This window comes from Athalia rosae, chromosome 2, assembly GCF_917208135.1.
Source record: "Athalia rosae chromosome 2, iyAthRosa1.1, whole genome shotgun sequence".
NCBI classification, from domain to species: Eukaryota; Metazoa; Arthropoda; class Insecta; order Hymenoptera; family Athaliidae; genus Athalia; species Athalia rosae.
In genome coordinates, this window is record NC_064027.1 from 351,034 (window position 1) to 372,055 (window position 21,022).

The following is a 21,022-nucleotide window of genomic DNA, read 5'->3' on the forward strand; positions in this document are numbered from 1 at the left end:
GTACTGCGAACTATCGACCATAGCGATTGAGAGATTGAAAAATGCACCCCGAAACTCCATTCGTCCGAACTCTGGGCTGTTTAATTCCAGCTTCGGCGAAAAAATGTATAATAATTGAGAATCAAACGCCGCACAGCTGTAGGTACCTATACAGGTACAGCGGCGCAGTTTTTTCTTTCAGAAATTATGAGTATCCTCTTATCGCACACATGGTACGCACGACGTGTAAATATGCTATAATGTCGGACCCTACGCGACTAACAACTGGTTACAAGTACGTACTTTGATTTCATAGATCGATGGATGCAAATACCCTATGAGTCACCATCGCGAGGTCGATTTGTCGTTGAATTTAGGTAAACGATCGTTTGTTACGAAACGGTCCAACACTCCTCGCGGTATTATACGGTATAACTATGGACGAACATGAAGTTGCCGCACGCAACAGCACCAATATCTGATTTCACGCACGGTTACAGTTTTGTCATTTTTCCACCGAATTTCACCTATTATACTTTTATCAATGAGACGAGGTGACCTATAGGCGAGTACGCGAGCGGCCATCGTCCACGATATCGTGGTATACGTACTTCGGACTGTGATAACGTTTATTCAACCTCGATTATACCTCTCATCCGGAGCTGAAAAATATTGAAAACCCAGATATAAGCGTGTCAACGTATCTCGTGACAACGAATAACCCCAACGTGTATCCGATCATGATTCGATCTCGTACAACACGTAGGTACATCTCATCGGGATGTAGATTTTTCGAACACGCGGCGCTGTTATAAAGTCGCGATAGGGCTTAAATTCAGGTGGAACGGGTGCGTGGGTACAGAGCATGGAATAAAATACACACCGCACGACCAACGCAACGAATGCGTGAATAACGCACACGAAGAGACTGGAATACCACCAGCCATTCAATAGCCTATAGCTCAATAATTAATTATCAATCGGGTTTCGCGAGTAGAGAACCGACACCGGTGTGATGAACGGTGACTCGGTTGGTTGGCGGTACGGCAACGCGACGTATGTAAGTCGATTCGGCGGTGATAGCGTGTAACGCGATTGCAGAGGAGAAACGAGGCGATCGCCGTCCGGAGTGTCGAGCAACAGAATTTACAGTCAGTCCGGTTCGAGAGGCGCTTCGGTGAGGAGCCGCGATAATAAGGCTCGGTAATTTTCATTCATTCGGTTAATTAGAGAGCCGTTGTCGCATCAAATTTCAATTATCTTACCACGGTCTCCGAGTGTTCGATCTATCCGATCGTGTTAAATCAAGTGCAGACGTTGACGTTCCACAAAACTGTTATCATCGATTCAGTTTATTTTATCTTGTTCTATTTATTCTCCGTCGATGCAACGAAACTGAAACATAAATAATCGAGGAAATATGCTGTCAAGAGTGCCGGAGTTTTGTGAAGTTTTCTAAGCCTGGAATTTTTTGGGATCGCCAGCCGATAATTCAAAAATTATTTTCAACCTTCTTATTCGAAAATTATCAGAATGTAAGAACCCGATCGTTTCTTATTTGTCACAACTCTTTTTTCATACACCGAGCGGATCTCTGAGTGGGGAAAATTTTCTATTTGAAATATCGTAGAGAAATTTTCATCGAATTATAACGTCGAAGGCGCGATCGTCATCTCGATTCGCGGTCGAATATTTGATTTTCATCGCATATTGATATAATTATACGAGGAGTGCCTCGAGCTGAACGAAATGCGTGTAGTCCATAAAATTGAAAGTGGAAGAAAAAAGGAGTGGGGAAGAATCTTAAGCTTGCGATAAAAACGAGTTATTTTATGTCTCTCTTTTTTTTCTTAAATTGGAAATTTTTCATTTTCAGGCGGTGAAGTCGCTGGGCGCGAGAAAACAAGAGAAGAGAAGAGGGAATTGCCGCAATCTACAGTGACGAAATATAAAATTGTGGAGACCGAGGGGAGAATCGCGAATTGCGAAATATAGAATAATAACCAAGTTGGCAAATTTAGTGTTCGTTCCACCGGCCGCGAGAACATTGAAAATAGTTATTTTCCATCGGGATCATAAAATCAGCGTCAATCATGAAGCTCGAAGGGAATAGTTCGAAGGACGACGACTCGAACGGTATTCTAATGCAACCGAGGAAAGGGTCGGTTCGTCTTCAAATCGTACCGGCACAGCCAAAGACGATAACTCATCTGCCAAAGAGACCACCGGTTGATCTGGCGTTCACCGACCTCACTTACCGAGTACGCGAAGGACGAAGAAGCAGTGAGTAACTTTTATACGAGCGATGCGTTTCGTCCTACACCCACCCATAATCCTCCAGAGATATTTTATCATCGAAACGAAAAGTCGAGGTTTCTCAGCTCCCTACTCATACTTGACGCCTTGCGAGTTGCAAATCGTTGCGAGTTGCAAAACGATTAGCGAAATTACACTCGAACGATACGTGGTAGCGGGAAGTACAGGCATGGTATTCTCAACGGCATAGCAGGTGGATGTTTTCTCATCGTGTCGTTAATCGCGACTACGTACGTACGTACGTTCAACGTCATTTACGAACTTGAACTCCATTGCCGCGGTATCGACTACTCGAGCACATACTTGTCACGTTCGGTACACGACTCGGTAGAGTTGTACCTTTTGGAATGGGTCAAGAAAAAGAAGAAATACTCGTGTCATCCCGTGTGCGGGACGAATGAAATTCAAGTTCCTTCATTTTCGCTCTAAAATAAAAAAGTTGCATGTAAGAAGACAAAAACTCTAATCCACACGCGTATAAATCGAATTTGATGACGACTTTTATCATTTGGAAAATTGCCATTACGTAGGGTTGCTCCGATCGAAGACAGTCGATTGATGATGAACATTCGCTGCGTAAATTAGGAAAAAACTGCCTACGTTTTATCCAACTCCCGATACGTAATTCGATTACTTATTTTGATTTTCGATACACGCACAGGTATCGGTGGTCGTTAAATTTTTAAGAAATGTTCAGATCCGATGAATTCCGTGACTTATGCAATACAGTCGATCTCGAATAACATGCGGTGGTTGTTATTATAATACGTATTACGTAGATATATACCGCGATAACATCTTTCGCCATTTTTAGTATTTATTAAATTTTTTTCCTTTTGATATATTCCGGTTGTCGGTCGTCGCTTTCCATAGCTGTTCAGCCATCGGAATCCTCTGATCGATTATGCGAATCGTGCGATAATTGCTGATTCTAAAATCGCCATTTTTTGTTCTTGATTCGTTCGTTTAGTTTTACTTTTTTACGAATGTGTATCGACCGCGATCAATCAGCTGTAAACGTATATCAACACTCGTCCACGAGTGTACTGAGCGACTCTTTTTTTCTCTCAATTCTAAATTAACATAAACCATATAACGACGAAAGAAAATAAACGCGCGTCGTTATCCGTCATACGTATATGACGACGGGTGCACGGGTATGAGCGCTCTTATAACGGAGCACCCGTACACCTGTACGTATGCAAGTACATTGAAATCACGTGTAATTATACCATCGGATTCGTCGATGGCTCTTCCGCGTGTGGATAGTTTTTTTTGCCAATTGCCCACGTTTGTTTTTCTCTTTTCTTCCTATAGCTCGTTGTAGCACGTGATCGGCGTACTATGATTGAATGTGTAGTTGCGCGGTTCTACTCGCGAAAAAGTTGGAAGCCGACGTATAATTCTTAATTCTGTGCGCGTCGTATCGCCCGTATACGAAGTGAAATTCACCGCGAGATGCGGAGACATTCCATGCAGAATCTGCACCTGACCCGTGACCCTGGTCACTTTGAATCAAGATGGAGAAGAAGAAATCCTCGCTGGCGTATACATATCTACGGGAATACATTTCACATACGACGGTCTCTGTTCCAGAAATCACCGAGATGTATGTCGCATCGTAGTCTTTTCGCCAACTATTTTTTATACGAATACATTTTGTTTGTTTTTTTCCGCTGCTTTTTTGCTCAGGGTTTCTCGAAAATGAACGCGATGATGCACGCGACAGGTATTCCGGAGTACGATTTCTTGCGCACGTCGTGAAACCGAAAAATCCCTCAATTCCTTCTTTCCGCAATTGCTCGTGGCGGAGACGAAAGCGAATACGAGAAATCAGTTCCAGCCGTTTTGGTTTCAATTAAAAATCGTTATATTTTATCAAACATTTCGTAAGAATCCGTACGAATCGCTTGCAATGAATTGATAATTTGGCGAAAACAAAAATAAATGTGAATAGAAATGTATCGCATTATCCATACACATGCACGTATGATGAATTAAGTTTACAAACCGTACAAAACATTCGAGAACGTGGTGGAAACGAGTTTAACGAAATGACATTGACCACGAAGTGAAAGTGGGCTATTGTAACTATGCACATTAATATACGCCACTCAACTTCTAGATTTATTATTATAGTGATATTATGGAGCACATAAACCGTCGAGCCATGCGGTCTAGATTTTGGTCAACTACCATAAAGTCACGATGAATAAGCGAATGTGACACGGTGTGTATGCGGAATTTCACGAATGCGGGTGCAGATCGTGTAATTGAGAATAATCGGTGAAACGACACATGTATTTCGAAATACGCGTCTTCGTGTGGCATTCGATAAATCTATCGCATTCGATATTCCGGGGCTTTTCGTCGGCGGGACATCTGCGAATTCTTCATTTTCATCGGTCTTATCGGCGGTATACCTACGTACGTCGCGATAGAATCTAGATCGAGCGCGTCCTTGATCGATGCTTGGGCGCAACGCGCGTGTTGGCTCAAACGAACGCGGACACGTACGTACGTAACAACGCATGTTTTGCGTATATTCCAGAGATTAATCATTCAAATTTCGTTGTCATGATCCGACCGACGTGATACGAACACCCAACAACAACCTGCTCGCGTACCGTGTCACGATTTACGATCGCGGTACGCTGCACGATCGCGCGGACGCAGATAGGATTCCCGCACGTTGTAACAATGATAAGAATTTTTCCGAAGAGTTTCTCTCGCTGGATACGTGTATAAATTATGCATCATATTTTCCTCGAGTTATTCCTGTTGCTATAACCGACGATACGCGTACGAGAATACCCGTGTAATTCATACGTCGGATGCCAAATATGGAAAAGGTGTAGGCCGCCATTATTATAATCGTGAATTTCGGTTGAACTTTTTCCTCTGTGATTTGATGTATTTCAGCGGGATATTCCGAGAATATCCCGCTGAAATGTAATTCAACAGGAAAACCCGTCCATCCCGTTTCACATTTGCGCGAATGCACTAGAATTAAGTCCAACGCTTGCCGCTTATCGTTTCACGCGAATACGAACAGAGTGGGTAAAAAATATAAAATGCAATTTTTCGGAACAGGAAAGTGGTTTTGTATCCGCTGTTGGGTTGAGACCCTCCTATTTTCGACATTTGGAGTGACTCACCCTTTATATCACCTCTCGCAACTCCGATGTCCGTAGCGCTGTGAATTCGTCGTTCCGTATATTGGGTAAATTTCCACAGACGGTTGCAGCTTCCTTCATATCGCATACCCGATTAGCCCGCGTAAGCGTTGCCGTATAGCTTACACGACACGCATTCGGTGCCAAATACAATGACTACGACGGGGAAAAGATAAACATTCGAACCAACGACAACCGTAACAATTATCATTTCTTTTTTGATGCGATTCCGGATGGAAAATAGCAATGATAGTTTTCCCTGGATCGGATTCTAACCGACGACAGAACGATGTGAATTTTTCATCCCGCTCTTGTAATCATGTGCATTTGGAATATACGCACGCGTCCATATGGAAGCACATACGATAATTTGTTAAGACGAACAATGAGCGGGAATAAAGACACTCGATTTCGAGTCCCCCTTGATTAACTCGAATCGCCTTCACCGACGCCTCGTAATCATTGCTCTGTGTATACACATAAGTATACGATATGTGTGTAGAATGTAAGTGAGGATTTCTTATTTCATCTTGTCAATTGTCCGGTATATAAGGAAGCGTAAAAATTTATTAACAATCGGTTCAGAGAAAGCAACTTTTTGCGCGCCGTCTGTCTACTTCGCGTGTATAGTTTTAAACATACATACAGCTGAGATGAATTATATTACTTCTACCGCGGTATACGCGAAGCCATAATTATAAGCAGCGCTAATTTACATTTGACGAAAATCCCGTCGTCGATCGCTATTCCGGAAAAAGGATCACAAAATTTCGCGATCTCGGGCTAAAAATGGATTTCCAAGGACTGCAGCTTCTCCCGCCGCTCTTCTTTTCCTTTTCACAATACTCGCTTTTTAATGTGTTTGAAGTTGTATCGCTTGGATGTAACTAATAGTGCTCGCGAATTCCGATGCCGCAGGAAGGAGGAGGCGGTCTCGGAACGAAGCGAGACGTGTGAAGGTGACCGTGAATTTGATTTTTTGAAGCAGATGTCAGGTATAAATCGTGCGCTTTAGCTCAATCAGCCGTAGAGACGCCGTGCGGACGATCATACCGCGGATGACGAACGGGATGAAATGTCACATGTAATATCATTTATTAGCTCTAGAGGCAATTACAACGATCAATCTGAATCGCGATCTCGATTCGATTTGCGATGGCCGCGCATATCCGTGTATCGATACGCTGCGACATGTGTATCACATGGATACATCGTGTATTGTCAGTTGAATTCCCTGATTCGATGACACGGTGTATGGTATTCCATTGGGCACGTATGTAACGCCTATGTAATTTACATGCATAGTCATATCGATGAATCCTCCTCGTATTTCTTCCACCAAGAAATAGAAAGACCGAAATCATTTCTGCTTCCCGCCAGCTGACGTATTCGATCGTTTTAATATCGAAATTTTATTACGGCGATTCCATATCGCCCGTATCGCTCGAACTCAATTTTCAGGGGTCGCGTCTGCGTGATGTCATCTTTTGTATTTTTCGTGTACGCATAATCCGCGATCTCCAAAACTCCGTATGGTTTCACGAACGTATTCGTTAATTCTCTCTCGGACGTTCAATTATACGTTACGTCTGGTCGTTAACGCTAAAATAACAAGTCGGATATTAACGCGCCACATATGTACGACGTGTAAATGGTTCGAAATCTTTTCCTATATTTTTACAAAATTCGGGGAAGCTACAGTGGAATTATTTCACCGACTTTATGACCGGCTACAGATGTTCCTGATATTCATTCGGCGGAAGAATTGTCCGGTAGAAAATATACGGATTAGAGCCGTGTGCGGATCGATTATCCGCAAGCGATGGTTTCCACCGTGATGCAGATTTAACTATAACCTCGCTCCGCCGACGTTTGAATTCCTTACTTTTTTTTTTACTCGCTGCAATTGTGAGCCGATATTAAAATTCTTTTTCTTTTATCCGGTGCATAATTATCAAGGTCAGGTGAATTTTGGTTGGGAATCGTCGCGTTATTTGTTTAATCCAATAAACAATTTCGGAAACCGGATTTGGCAATTTGCGAAATAAAATACTATAACCAGGCTTTGAAACGATGTATGTAGTCATTACGTCGGCGATAACAAATACAATTGAAATTTTTCGTGACAGTTTCCCGTTTTTCCATAAAAATAACGTTTAAAAATTTTGTATTCTTTATTCTTCCAATGGGACTCGAAAAAAAATTCTTTCGCTATCCGCTTTACGACCAAAAGTTTGTCATGGGAATAACGTATGAAAAGCGTTTTGCGTACTTTGAAATTTACAAATTGTCAACGAATATACACTATCACGATAACGTCGGGGACATGGAATATTTTTCTCGAAAATTGAACGCTCTACAAAAAAGCTTCGCTTCACAAAATTCGTAAATGCAACCGTTCGTACTTGAACGATACTTGAGAAAATTTTATACAAATCAAGCTTTGCGCGCTCATTATTGCCGCGGTATAAAATCCAAATTTTATTCTCTATTTTGGCGATCATCTCTGCTCGTTAAAATCGCATAAAATCTCAACCCGTCCAGGATATCATCTCGATAAACAAAAACAGACACGTATTTGGACGATGATTTTTAATTGCCCGTACATTTGTAATTTCCTTCTTATTCGTCATCGCTATATTCCAGATCTCATATCGGTAGGACAATTCGATCTATCAACCGCGTCAAAACAACATTTTTTCACAGTGTCCGCTCCCAATGAATTAGTCTTTCCGCGCGAGAAGATTTTTTTATACGAACGTTTCACGTGTAATTACTCTTCACATGAGCTCCCTGTGCCGCATATAATACAAGTGACAATTTTTGTGTTCTTCTCACGTCCGTATTATTCTTCATCAGTTTACGGATAGAGAACAAATAATGCACGTGCAATACGCAACAATTGCAAGGTCTCTTAGGTATGCACTATAAGGATACGTGCCTCGTATGGATAATATATATCTGACAGGAAAAAACCGTACTTCCGGCGCCATAATGACTCGAAATGGAAATGTGTGGAAAAATTGCTCACGCGTTCCTAGCCTATCTGCGACTAGAGTTACGGTTCTCCAGAGCCTCGTTGTCAAAAATATCTGTAAAATGTAAATTCTGTGACATTATCCGATTCCAGGTAGACGGTTATTGAAAATAAGAAAAAAAATACCTTAATTAAATAACGAAACAGGAAACGATCTCGTGCTCGTAGAGACTCGAAAAGTATTCGGATTAATTATTTCTGATGGCGATTCTCTAAATTATTTTTATAGCGTATTCGCGCGTATGTATACGTACACCCGGTGCGACTCGTTTTTGCGGCGAACCGCCGCGTGCGGAATAAATTGTCCTATTTCGCCGTGGCCGCGAAAAAATTCAGAGCCAACCCGGAACGGGTGCGTAGATCTTCGAAACGCGGCTGCATCGGTGACTAACATACTTCATGCGTCCGCATACATCGAATCGGAGCGAAAATAATCGAAGACCAATTTCTGATTTCATCTCATTGTCGATATCCGGGTGTAGTATAATTGCGAGTCGAATGGTGTAAATCAATTGCTTTGAACTACTAATACCTGTGAGAAAATATAATCTGTGTACGTACGTACATATCATCGTACCCATATACACGCGAGATCGTTGTTCGGACGATTTCTCGATGCTATTTTTATAAGCTGCACATGCCGCTGCTCCGATTATGATTAGCAGTTTAATTTACGATTTCACATTCCTACACACCTCGCGATAAATAATCCGATCAAATAATATCGCCAATTGTACCGCAGTCCTGACGATCGTGACAGCGATCCTGACAGGTTAACGTACCGACCAACTATATCAGAGTTCGTCAACAACGAGAATTATCACTCGACTGCAATGATCCTGCATTCGTAGATGTGCTACGAATGTTTGAACAACTGTCGTTACACGTTCGCCCGAATGCGATACACCTGCGCGTTGTACCTGAAACTATTCGGCGACATTTTTGACGAAAGCTCATGTTCGTGGTTTTCGATTTAGATCCAAAGGTCGTTTCGCACGATATTCGGGCGTATACGTGCGAACGGTCCATATCTGATAATACGAGTATGTTAATCACTGTGACGTAGTTGCGGTTTTTATATAAATATTCAATAAGCCAGATTTTTTTGAAATTACGTACAAAAAACTATGGGGTAAACTCTACGTCTTCCGTCTATCCCATTAATCATCCATTCGCTTGGAATAATTTTTTTCATCTCTTCGATCATTTTTCCGTACGGGGTAATCGATTGTTAGGCCGAAAGCGATAGCACATCTATGTCCCGCATATATTCATACGAAGACTCGACGTTACGTCGCGTCTCAACCATTATATTTTCGAGATCGAGACTATGACATCTCGCGATTCTCACCATTCGCCCGCAAAGGCTCATCCGCGTCGTCGTGACTCATTATATCACGCTTTCACCAAAAGAGTTTCAGATTTTTGTTTCCCCGGTTTCAATTTTTTCCATTCCTCAAAGTCGCGAACCAAGACTGCACGCGGTAGAGTTCTTCGTTTTTGAACAAAAAATGATGAAAGCAAAAACGATGAGACTATAAGCTCCAGCTGTGCACAGTCGCTGCATGTTCGCTGACGGTAATTCTTGAAAGTTTAGATTTACCGCACATATAACCACCTTAAGTACATTCAACAACCTAGAAAATGATTCGCAGCCACTTTCGAATGAATTCGATCCACGCCTGATGTCGTACACGTGGAATGGTTCTTCTCGCACGTAACGTTCGCCAACGTCAGATTTTTATGCAGGTCTTATTCAATAGCAATTTTCGATTCTTCATTTTTTCACATTTTTCTTTTCATCTCTTTGTTTCGTTGCTCGTCGTACGCATCGAGATAATAAATTCACACTCCGAGACAGCCGATCCGATCTTGTTTTTCCCAATCCATCGAGTAATTTAATAATTTCTTCTGCATATATAACACATACATACGTCTTTGCTCGAACGTAGATACGTGTACGTATAGAATGAATCCTGTTACGGTAAAAAGCCAAATGACGTTGGATGATGAGAACGAACGTTGCGAGCAATGGAGGCTCATCGATTATCACGCGAATTATATATTATCGCTTATCGCACGCGAATTGATTTTTTTTCTCTCTCCCCTCCGCAACGAACAACGTATGCATGATATTACAATGACCATTGTCTTTTTCTCTCTTGCATACAGACAATTCTGCGCGTTTGTTAATAAAAGATTTGTAAAAGATCGTACCTACGTCTAAAAATCTCAGAATAAAGTTTCAATTTTTCAACCGTCAGTCCATTACAACACTGGTTGCCGCTGTCGCCGTTCTTATTAATTCAATTTATACCAGCACAATACGGATAATAGATAGCTTGGAATTCGTTACGTATGTATGTATAGTACTGCGCGTATACCATAAATGCGGCGAATTTTCGAATCATTATCGGACGGACTTTGACCGACGGACACGGGAGCATCGTGTACATGGCGATGACGCGAACCCTGTGTACGTATACGCACCGCACCGCGATCACGTTTTTTCCTCACAATCAGTCGTTAGAATCCATTCTTCGTGTAGCGGGTCTCCGATGCATACATATGTATGTATATGTATGTGTATCCCATGCATCGATCGTCGTTATTGGGAGCACATAGTTACGGAATATGTCTCCCCGTAATGTATCGTATATTTTGTACTACCTATAGAAGTTTGTCGACGACGGACTCGCATGTGAATAACAGCCACCACTTGCACCTCGACTTTGTACGCCTTACGAATCGAGCGAGTGGGAAATTTTGAGAAAAAAAAAATCATATAGCTCTCCGATGGCTAACACGACGTCATCTCGGAATGATCTTTGATCTCCGACCTCTCCGTATACAGAGTATACGTATACATGTATACGCTGCACGTATCGTAATACGCGAGATACGTTCGTACCGATACGAAGAACTTGCACGCGATCGTGCATTTGATGACACACAATGCCGCCGCACATCGCATCCCACGTATCAACATGTCATATCATTTTTATGCTTCCGGATCTCAGCCGTAGAGCGAATTAATAACAGACACGTGTGTCGTGCGCGTATAATGTACAGGCGGACTTGTGTCGTGGAAATCGTTCCGAATTACATAATTTGCGTATGAAAAATATTGTTACGTTCAGGAGTACGCTCCGTGTCGTACGAAGCGCTTTTTTCTTCTCTTCGTAGGAATGAAGAACAATCCCATTTTCCGATGTTACGCGGCGAAGTTGTCGGCTGAAAAATAATACTGCGTACGTTCGCGATTCATTGTTTTCCTTTTTCTGTAATTTCAGATGTGAAAACCATATTAAAATCCGTCAGTGGACGGCTGCGGTCCGGGGAACTCACCGCCATAATGGGTCCTTCCGGTGCAGGAAAATCTACACTCCTCAACATCCTCACCGGATACAAGTGAGTTCAAATATTACACGTCTAATCATCATCAGACTTCCGTTGCAACGACGATTTTCGAGATTTCGTACATTCTGGCATGTGAACAAATTAATTACGACGCGTTGCAATCGTGATCGGTACAGATTATCGAAGCCACTTGCATCAATCGATTTGAGTATAATCTCGCCAGGTCTGATATCTAATCAATTTTTATCCGCGTATAGATTTTTTCGTGGCAAGGTCAAGTCATAGGTACAGATACTCGGATTACGTCAAAATTGAAATGTTCCGAGTACTTTGAATTTTATCGGAAAAAACGTAGAGAACAAGAGATATATATATATAATTACCAAACGATTTACGATCGGTTAACCTCACGCTGCAAAAGTTGAATTATTGGGAAATTTGCATAAAACTGTAAATACATTATCTCGCATACATACAGGTGTATATTCATTATGACACGCGCACCTCGTACTGCCTTCCACACGTACAATATGCTTAATTATTATGTAACTGTAACATATTTTCAAGATATGAGGTCGCGCGATCCCGTCGCTGCATGGGGTAAAGTGCCGGTATACGATATCGGTAATAATAGCAATCCTAATAACATTGATGATTACGAGAATAATAATGATTGCGATACGAGAACGTGGTGTTTCACAGTGCATTTCACTCTGTTCAAAGTTCAGACGTATAGACGGTGCAATTTTAACAACAAAATGCTCCACATTACGAATTTCTAAATCACTTTCGCGTATGGCGTATGGCGCGGTCCCACTCTACTTCTGTATATCTAGATTTCTTGTTCGCGTATACATCGAGGTATAGCTACTTGTGAAATTGGTAGGTATGGGTACAAATATACGTAGGTATGCACGTGTACACGAGCACCGTATCGTACGGTATATAATTACCGCAGCGAGGATATTAACAATGGAAAGTTTTTAAACTTATTTTATATATAAATATTTTATTACACCGGCGGTATAAGAAATGAAGAAATATTGCCTTAAATATTTACGGCTGCTCAATCAGCCTAAGGGCTGCTAAGTTTCCACGTCAGTCCGAATTGAATGGAAATGTTTTAAAATCGTATTCGGCTATTTTTATTTATCGCTACCGCTTCCTCATTTGTGTCTATGTGAGGTAGTGTCGCGGATGTAGCGTACATTGCAGGGTTACGCGTCGGAGATCATTGTCCGACTCGAATCGGTGAAATTTGAAATTTCGATCGATCCACATCAGATGTCGGTCCAACGGCTAATTTATATTCGATTCGTTTCTCATAATTGTCAGACAATGTCCGGTGGCATATCAATTTACGGAACGCGGTTTCCCTTTTACGGTGATTGGCTCTGGCGAGGTCTACGACTTTGCATTTGTATTCATCCTTGACTGGTGCAAAAATTTAAACTCCAACCGTCATCGTATCAAAATTAACACACAATTTCAATATCTCGTATGTTAGACAGACGTATACGTGTGGATACGTCGACGTGGTGTTCGCCGATTAGTAATTATAGTAATCTCTTTTGCTTTAAAAACGTACATAAACTTTCGTGCGAATTATTGGCGGCGTGCGTTGTTTTTAGGAACACCTTTCATTATCATTATACAGGATGCAGCGATTTATTGCGCAGAAGAGTCGGACGGTTGTATTACTTTTTACCAACCGATGACGTCTAGTAGTGGTTGATGGATCGTTTGTACGATTATTCATTTACAGCTTTTGTTTTTCTTGTTTTATTCCCGCGTTTCTATGCGTTCGCAACGTATGGGTGATTCTCTATAAATCCGATGTACAAATTTTTATCTCGAACCGTAAATAACTTTCAACCGACGGAGGTAAGTTTCGAGGTTCCCATTCAAGTGAACGCGTTCTTCACGCCGCGATCTATCTTACGCTTATGCGATAAATGGGATCGATGTCGGGGAAGGCTGGCCAAAATGGGGTGCTTAACGAAAGCCCAAGTTTGTGAAACTTAATTATGGTAAAAATTCTTCCTCTTATTTGTTTTCGAAGTAAATGTGAAAGGTTTTCAGTTGCCGCGAGTGAAAAATAATTAATAATAAAAATATTCAAAGTTATTACCATCGATATTTCTTTAAAATTGTTTGAAAAAAGAGGACGAATTTTTTGAATCCAGAATGATGTTTGGAGTTCTTTTCAATCATCTCTGAAAGAACGTCGACAAAATTTTTGGCGTACCCCATTATGCCCCGCCTTCTCCTACGATCAACGGCGCCTGGGAAAATATTTTTGTAAACGGATGGTCCAATCGAATAATTTAAGCTATTCCAGTCAAATTGGCGATAACGTTCGTGATTTTTCAAGTATAGCAAAAAAACAGCGTAAGTCAACACCGAAACTTGATAGCGCTTATGAGGATAAATAACTATAATGCGGCTACCAACGTCGCCGAGTGGAAATTTGTCGAACTTATGCGGCTCAAATATTTCAAGAACCACTTCAACGGAACTCGTGTATAAAAATACTAGAAACTCCATAAAAATAGAGAGAAATGTTCGAACGACGGGTCATGTTTGAAAATATATTTTCCTCCAAAAATCTTCGATTCATCACAGAATTATTAAAACTATTTTTGAGATTTTTCGCGATCCGTAATTTTATTTCAGCAGCTTCCCAGATTTGACAATTTTGATATTACCCCATGACAGGGAAATTCCCTATTACACACGGAAAGAAAAACATTGAGTAAAAAATCAAGGTTTTAAAAAAACAAATGACCCATATATGAATTTTGCTATTCAACGGTATACTCATTATTCAACACTCGCCTCGTATATCGTCAGTTACATCAATTACTGTAATATATGAGGTATAATAACGTGCAAAACAGTAGAATAAGAAAATTAATGCAAATACGTTTCATACAGGTATGAGATCTGGGTTTTACTGAATAGTTTTTTTCCCCTGACTTATTTTTTCATGGAGTCAGATCAGATCGATCCGTACTATTTCCAGTAATTTTCGGTTTGATACAACTAATAATATGATTATTTCGTACCACAGCACTGAAATCTCGTATTCACGAATCTTTCGATAATATATTCCGTTGGGCAATTAGTCTGAAAGTTCTTTTAATTTTTTTCTCCCCCGAGGTATTTACGAATACATAGTATGTAATCATCGACACAAATGAAGTTAAAAAAACAGTAGGTAAGGATATAGGTAATATACAGCACCGTATGCACGTGTGCGTAACTACGATCGACCGTAGATCTCCGATTAGGTATGAATCTGAAAATCAAAAGACGCGTGGAAAAAAAATACCCGATGAAATCTTTGCGCTCCGTTCGAAGGGAATTGAGGGCAAAATCGTGATTCGTCGAATGATATCGATCGCGATGGAACGAGTCGGGTGATTGATTCGATTGAATTCGGAATATGATCTAGATATCGAGTGTGGTACAGGTATGGTACAGGTATGTTTACGAGGAAGACGGAAAAGTGCAGGAATATCTGCCTTCCGATCGTAATACAAGTAGTTTCTCGTTGTAATTAATGGTTATCAAACTTTCACTCGTGCAGTACGTCGGTACAAATCCTATGTAGGTATATAACATGTATAATATGTATTCGGTATATCCTTGATTTCCTGTATATCCGGTCGACGTGTAATTACCTGTGCGGTATAAGCTAATTCGATCCGTGCAGATAGAGATACGTACATACATGTACTGCAATAATCAACTATACCTATATAGGTATGTTCATGCGTATATTCTATCTCCGAGTGTAGTTTACGTAAAACTTTATACGGATTAAATTATTCAAGGATCTTTCTTTGTTTTGCGCTGCACGGAGGAAGACCGAACCGTTGTTAATATCCTCATCGTGACTTATATCGTACGGTATAACATACGCGTATGCGGATACGTAATGATCTTCGGGGTTCTGTACAAAAAGCAACGGCTCAAATTTATGACGAAGAAGTTTTAACTTTTGCCATTTCCTTTTTTCAATAGCTGTTCAGTTAAGTGTTTCAGAAGAAACTTTTTTTTTGTTTTTTTTTTTCTTTGTTCACTTCTGTACAACGAAAACTAATTATGATACAGCGATGTGACGAATACATGACATACGTATGGATTGGTGAACTCGTTCGTACATGTGTAGCTCTTATCGAGTATTCACTTGTAAACGGAGGTCACAAACGAGGTCAAAACAACAATCGATCATTGACTTATACGTAGCTTTTCATCTACCCAATTAACCCGAATTCGAAGCGTAACTGCGTTTGATAAGTCAAAAATTTCATCCGACTCGTCGTCACGGATACTCGAAAATTTCGTTAAAAGTCATCGAAAACTCGGTACACATAAAATAAGGTTGGTAAAAAGTTGCATTAAAACCGTACGTTCTTCAGCGTTCGTATGATTTTTATACCCTCTGATTGGGTGAGCCGAATTTAGACGCCGATAACGTTAGCCACGGTCCGATTTATTCTCGTTATCAACGTCGCACATCTTCATCAAATGCAGCGGATACGCAATATTTCACTTACGATTCACGACTGACTCGTCGGGCCAATTTGCACGATCATTTAGGTAAATGTTCGATTCGTATGTTATGGGATTATCGAGTCCAAAGATAAATGATGATATTCGATCATTCCGTAATACGCCAATCGTGACGATGCGACGGGCGACTGACTCCCAAAGAATGCCGGACGTACGATGCGAAGGTCTTCGATCTCAATTTATATGGATGTCCGCACGCGATGCATGCGCCCCGATCATAAATTACAATTATTATTAAACAATTTTACCGAATAATATTTACTAGCCGCGTATAGTTTGTTTATTACACGGTGGATCATGGTGGAACGAACCAGCTCTCACAAGCTGTATCGAAATGGTAAGCGCTGCAAATATATTATCCCTAATCGTTGTACTGTCCGGTTTTAACGATGGAAACAATAAATGGACGAAAAGTCGGGTTCGCATTTTGACCTTCGCGCTAGGTTGGATCTGGAAGCCATATGACGCCATGCTTTCTGTCTTTGAAAGCTGTTTAAACGAAAGAAAGCTGAACCGGTAGCGATAATTGCAGCCGCGTGTGAGAAGCGAGAGTGACACTCGCTTTCATCGAACTTTAACTTGTCCATTTATACCTACGTTCTGCGTTAGTTTTCACACCGGGCAACCTTGTGCCGAATTATTCGTTCATATTCTCCAATTTTTCTTCAATCTCTTCATTCGGCCGATCGTTTCATACGGGAATCAAATTCGTATATTCGCAGGTGGATATAATTTTATAGTCTGTCTGGGTTCGTGACGTCGGACAAAAAATCGTTAAAAATCACCGCGCATCGCACATTATTGCGATGGAACTGGTTCCCGCGATTTGAACCTCGTCCGTTCGATTACGCTTTTTTTGGCCGAGATACGACTTCTCGTCGGGATCAGCAACGACGTCAAGAAATGATCCCCGTCCATCTGATCGACGCATTTCTCAAACACCATTTGGCATTTTAGCAACGAATTTTTCATTTTCAGCGCTTCGTACGTGCGGAAAAGACAATAAATTGGTAAACGACAGCATAAAATGATGTGAAAACAATACAATTATTTGTTGTATATATATATGCCGCACGACCACCAGATAAGCTTGCTTTCATCCGTTTATCGTACATGTATGTATTTAACATTGCGATCCTCGGAATTACGTATCTCTCCGTCACGCGGGTCACGACACAACGCGGTGCAGAGACTGAGAAACTAAATATTCTTATGAAGCGGGTTTGAATTAGCATGTACGATCGTGTACCTATATGTATGTAGAAACCAACGTATGAAGGTAGTACAATATCGTGCATAGGGTCAGATCGGAGTCAAGGGAATTTTTTATATTTAATTTCTTCCCCCACGTCACCATTGTCCTCCAAGGTAACGCGACTCTTTGTAATTTGGAACGCGATTATCGTTGTTATTAATTTTTTTTCAGGTCACTCCTCCAAATGATCACCGTATTAGTAAATGTACAAGACCGCATACGCATACGGCGATAAAGTCGAACCGAATTAGACAGACGAATGAATTTATGAATTATGGAATCTTTGGTCACGTCACTTTTTTTTTTATTCTTTACAGGACGACCGGTATGGAGGGAAGCATCACGATGAACGGTCACGAGCGAAATATCAGTGCGTTTAGAAAATTATCCTGTTATATCATGCAGGATAACCAATTGCACGGAAATCTGACCGTTCAGGAGGCGATGAAGGTTGCCTCGAACTTGAAGCTTGGTCGAGATGTGAACAAAGCGCAAAAGGAGGAAGTGGTGAGTGCATTATTTATAGCCTGCGGTATAACTTACGAAGATCGAGTCGAGCTTTGCTCTACACTCACCCTTTAATTATTCCTCATTCTTTCGAATCCGCCCGGTCTGCGATCTGCGAATTTATCCGGACCGTGTATATGAAATCCATACGCGGATACCTATGGCACGTATTCATTTCTGCTGCAGTCAGTTTTTCAATTCGTCCGTCTACAACGGAAAAGGCAGAGAGCGAAATGCGAAGGAAAAATTGCTCCGCATTACTCGTTTTGGAGTACATAAGATATACTGTACCGGTTCGCTACAATCGGCAGATTTAATGTGAATGTTGGGCGCCAAGTTGAAATTCAACTAATTTATAGACTCTTCTCCTCGGTCGATTGGACATACGTCCTTGGGCCGGATACAAAAAATAAATAGGACTGGACTATGATTGCGTCGTAGGAAGGAAGGATTTATAGTGGAACATAGGTTTTTATTCAGGACACACAATTATATGGGAGTGATAGGAATTTACAAACACTTTTTCTTAAGGCTAAGAGGATTTCTTTCCTTTTTTCACAAATCGTTTAATGACAGATATCCTTTTTTAGGGACTATCCTATCTATCTTTATAAACTCTTTCTGTTTTCTCACTTTTAAAGGTTCTACTATTTTCTATACTAGAAACTCCTATACTTAGTAGAGAACAACCATATCCCAGAATCTAGGTACAAGGAGGGAATTTAATGCAACCTCAATGCGTTGACTTTAGTATTCAATTGAATTTAGGGGGAATAGACTTTTTAGGTGGTTATAGCTCCGGACAGGCAAAGAAACCGAAGAGTCTCCGCGATGCCGGCATGCGAACCAAAAATAGGGGAAAATCAGAGATCTGGACAGGCAAAGAGACCGAAGCCACTCCGCGATGCCAGCAACTCAGATTTGTGCAGGATTTTACGAGTAAAGATCTGGACAGGCAGAGAAACCGAAGCAACTCCGCGATGCCAGCAACTTTACCGGGCAAGATTCTACGAGTAAAGATCTGGACAGGCAAAGTAACCGAAGCTACTCCGCGATGCCAGCAACTTTACCGGGCAAAAGAAGACTTCTTTAAGAGAAAACCTATTGAAGATCTGGACAGGCAAAGGGACCGAAGCCACTCCGCGATGCCAGCAACTTCGCTAGGCGATCAGGTACAAGGGATATGGTGATCCTGGTTGAGTGAGGAATTCGGCGGATTATATATCCCCTTCATCCTGTTGTTCCCACGAGAGGCCACTATTCGTTCGTGTCCCTCTAGGAGTCACGTATTCAACTCATCTGGTTTGCTCGGGGCCTTCTGAGGTACTCCCGGCGATCGCGAAATTGAAACAATTGCTAGCGCGCTTCACGTATACTGACCTACACACTTCCGTGGATCGGTATTCGTGTCGCTTACTTCTAATATCTATGCTTCTACGTATCTTTTTCTTCCTATCTTTAAAGGATTGGGCGCACCACGTTACAATACATATAACAAGAGCATTCTTGCAATTAGTCATCCTGTTGCCCCGCAACTGGGTCGGATTGTTTTCTTTTTCACTCTTTCCCACTCGCAATTCAATCTATTCCGCCGACGTGAGTAATTGCATAATGCGATGACGCGCGTCGCTTTGCGATCGAAACGATGCACGTCTTTCCCATCTGGTCATACATCTCTACGCAGTTTTTGGAAAGGTCCGCGTGGCGTATGAGCTCTTTTTGTCATATCCAATGATCGAAATCGAGACGTTACTTCTTCGCGTACTCCTCGTATATCACGACGCGTGCACCAAATATATGTGAATCATGACTTCTGAGAATCACCGCCGCTGCGCCTGCCATTCGCATGTTGAGGTGATTTATCATTTCGTTTTCAGATACAAGAAATTTTGGAGACACTGGGCCTTGCGGAACACCGACGTACCATGACCTCGAACTTGAGCGGTGGTCAGAAAAAAAGACTTTCCATTGCACTCGAACTGGTCAATAACCCACCGATTATGTTTTTCGACGAACCTACCAGGTGAGACACTGCACACAATTTATCTGAATTTATTGCGGCTTGTTATCTAATGACTCAATCGATGCAACAGCCGGTCGATGGGGGATCATTGATAACTAAAAAACTTGCCATTTTCTTCATCTCTTGGGGCGTCGCCTGATTTCTTTCGTCATCCGGAATTTCGTCGGATACTTTTCTATCCGGGATGTACGATTTGTAAATTTCTTTGTGTCGTATATGGAAATATTCATTTGCGGTTTTTATACGCTAATTTTAGTATACGTGAGACTCGGGACAAACAACGTGGACGTACGCGTGCGTTATGCTCGGACGTGGATTGAAAATAATGTAAATTCTGTACGATATACTTGTAAAATCGTTGACTCTCTCCGCTTTTGGCGTACCGATTCGGGATTGGTTTTATAAAATTGTCGGTACTTTTATCACCGCACAACGCGGCTTCCAGCTCTTAGCCAGACATATTCCCCTCCTCCTTACAAGGGGGAGAAGTCAGACAGGTTTCTCTTTTATTCCGACCACCATCAAGGTTGGCGAGGCGGTTTTATTTTCTCTTTGACTTGGGGTTGGAAGCCTGGTCCGCGACCTAACGTCCCTCAAGGCCAAAAAGTACCTGCGGTACGCCTTACCGCACGTACGTACCTACACTTTATTTGTCGTTCCCTTGATTTTCTCGCGAATAGGTATCCTCGCCTCTCTTGCGTTACATAATTCACTTCAACCTGACAGTGAGAATAGACCTTTGTTATATTTTAACAAAAAAATTTCGTATCCGTAAAATTATTCGCGCC

The 21,022-nt window shown here is 41.5% G+C and overlaps 1 protein-coding gene across 4 annotated transcripts in view; it reads left to right on the forward strand.

The window, feature by feature from the left end:
• The window catches only part of LOC105691482 (ATP-binding cassette sub-family G member 4), a 42,426-nt gene that overhangs the window by 16,549 nt on the left and 4,855 nt on the right, over positions 1-21,022 (forward strand). For 2 of the 4 annotated variants that reach the window (XM_012409976.3, XM_012409974.3), the window contains exons 2-5: positions 1,856-2,262; positions 11,802-11,919; positions 18,022-18,211; positions 20,089-20,234. In XM_012409976.3, coding sequence (XP_012265399.2) covers positions 2,073-2,262; positions 11,802-11,919; positions 18,022-18,211; positions 20,089-20,234 — 644 coding nt within the window. In that variant the 5' untranslated portion in view covers positions 1,856-2,072. Of the gene's footprint in view, positions 1-1,036; positions 1,515-1,855; positions 2,263-11,801; positions 11,920-18,021; positions 18,212-20,088; positions 20,235-21,022 lie in introns of those variants that run through there. The other 2 variants (XM_020855523.2, XM_012409973.3) reach the window with 2 other exon arrangements.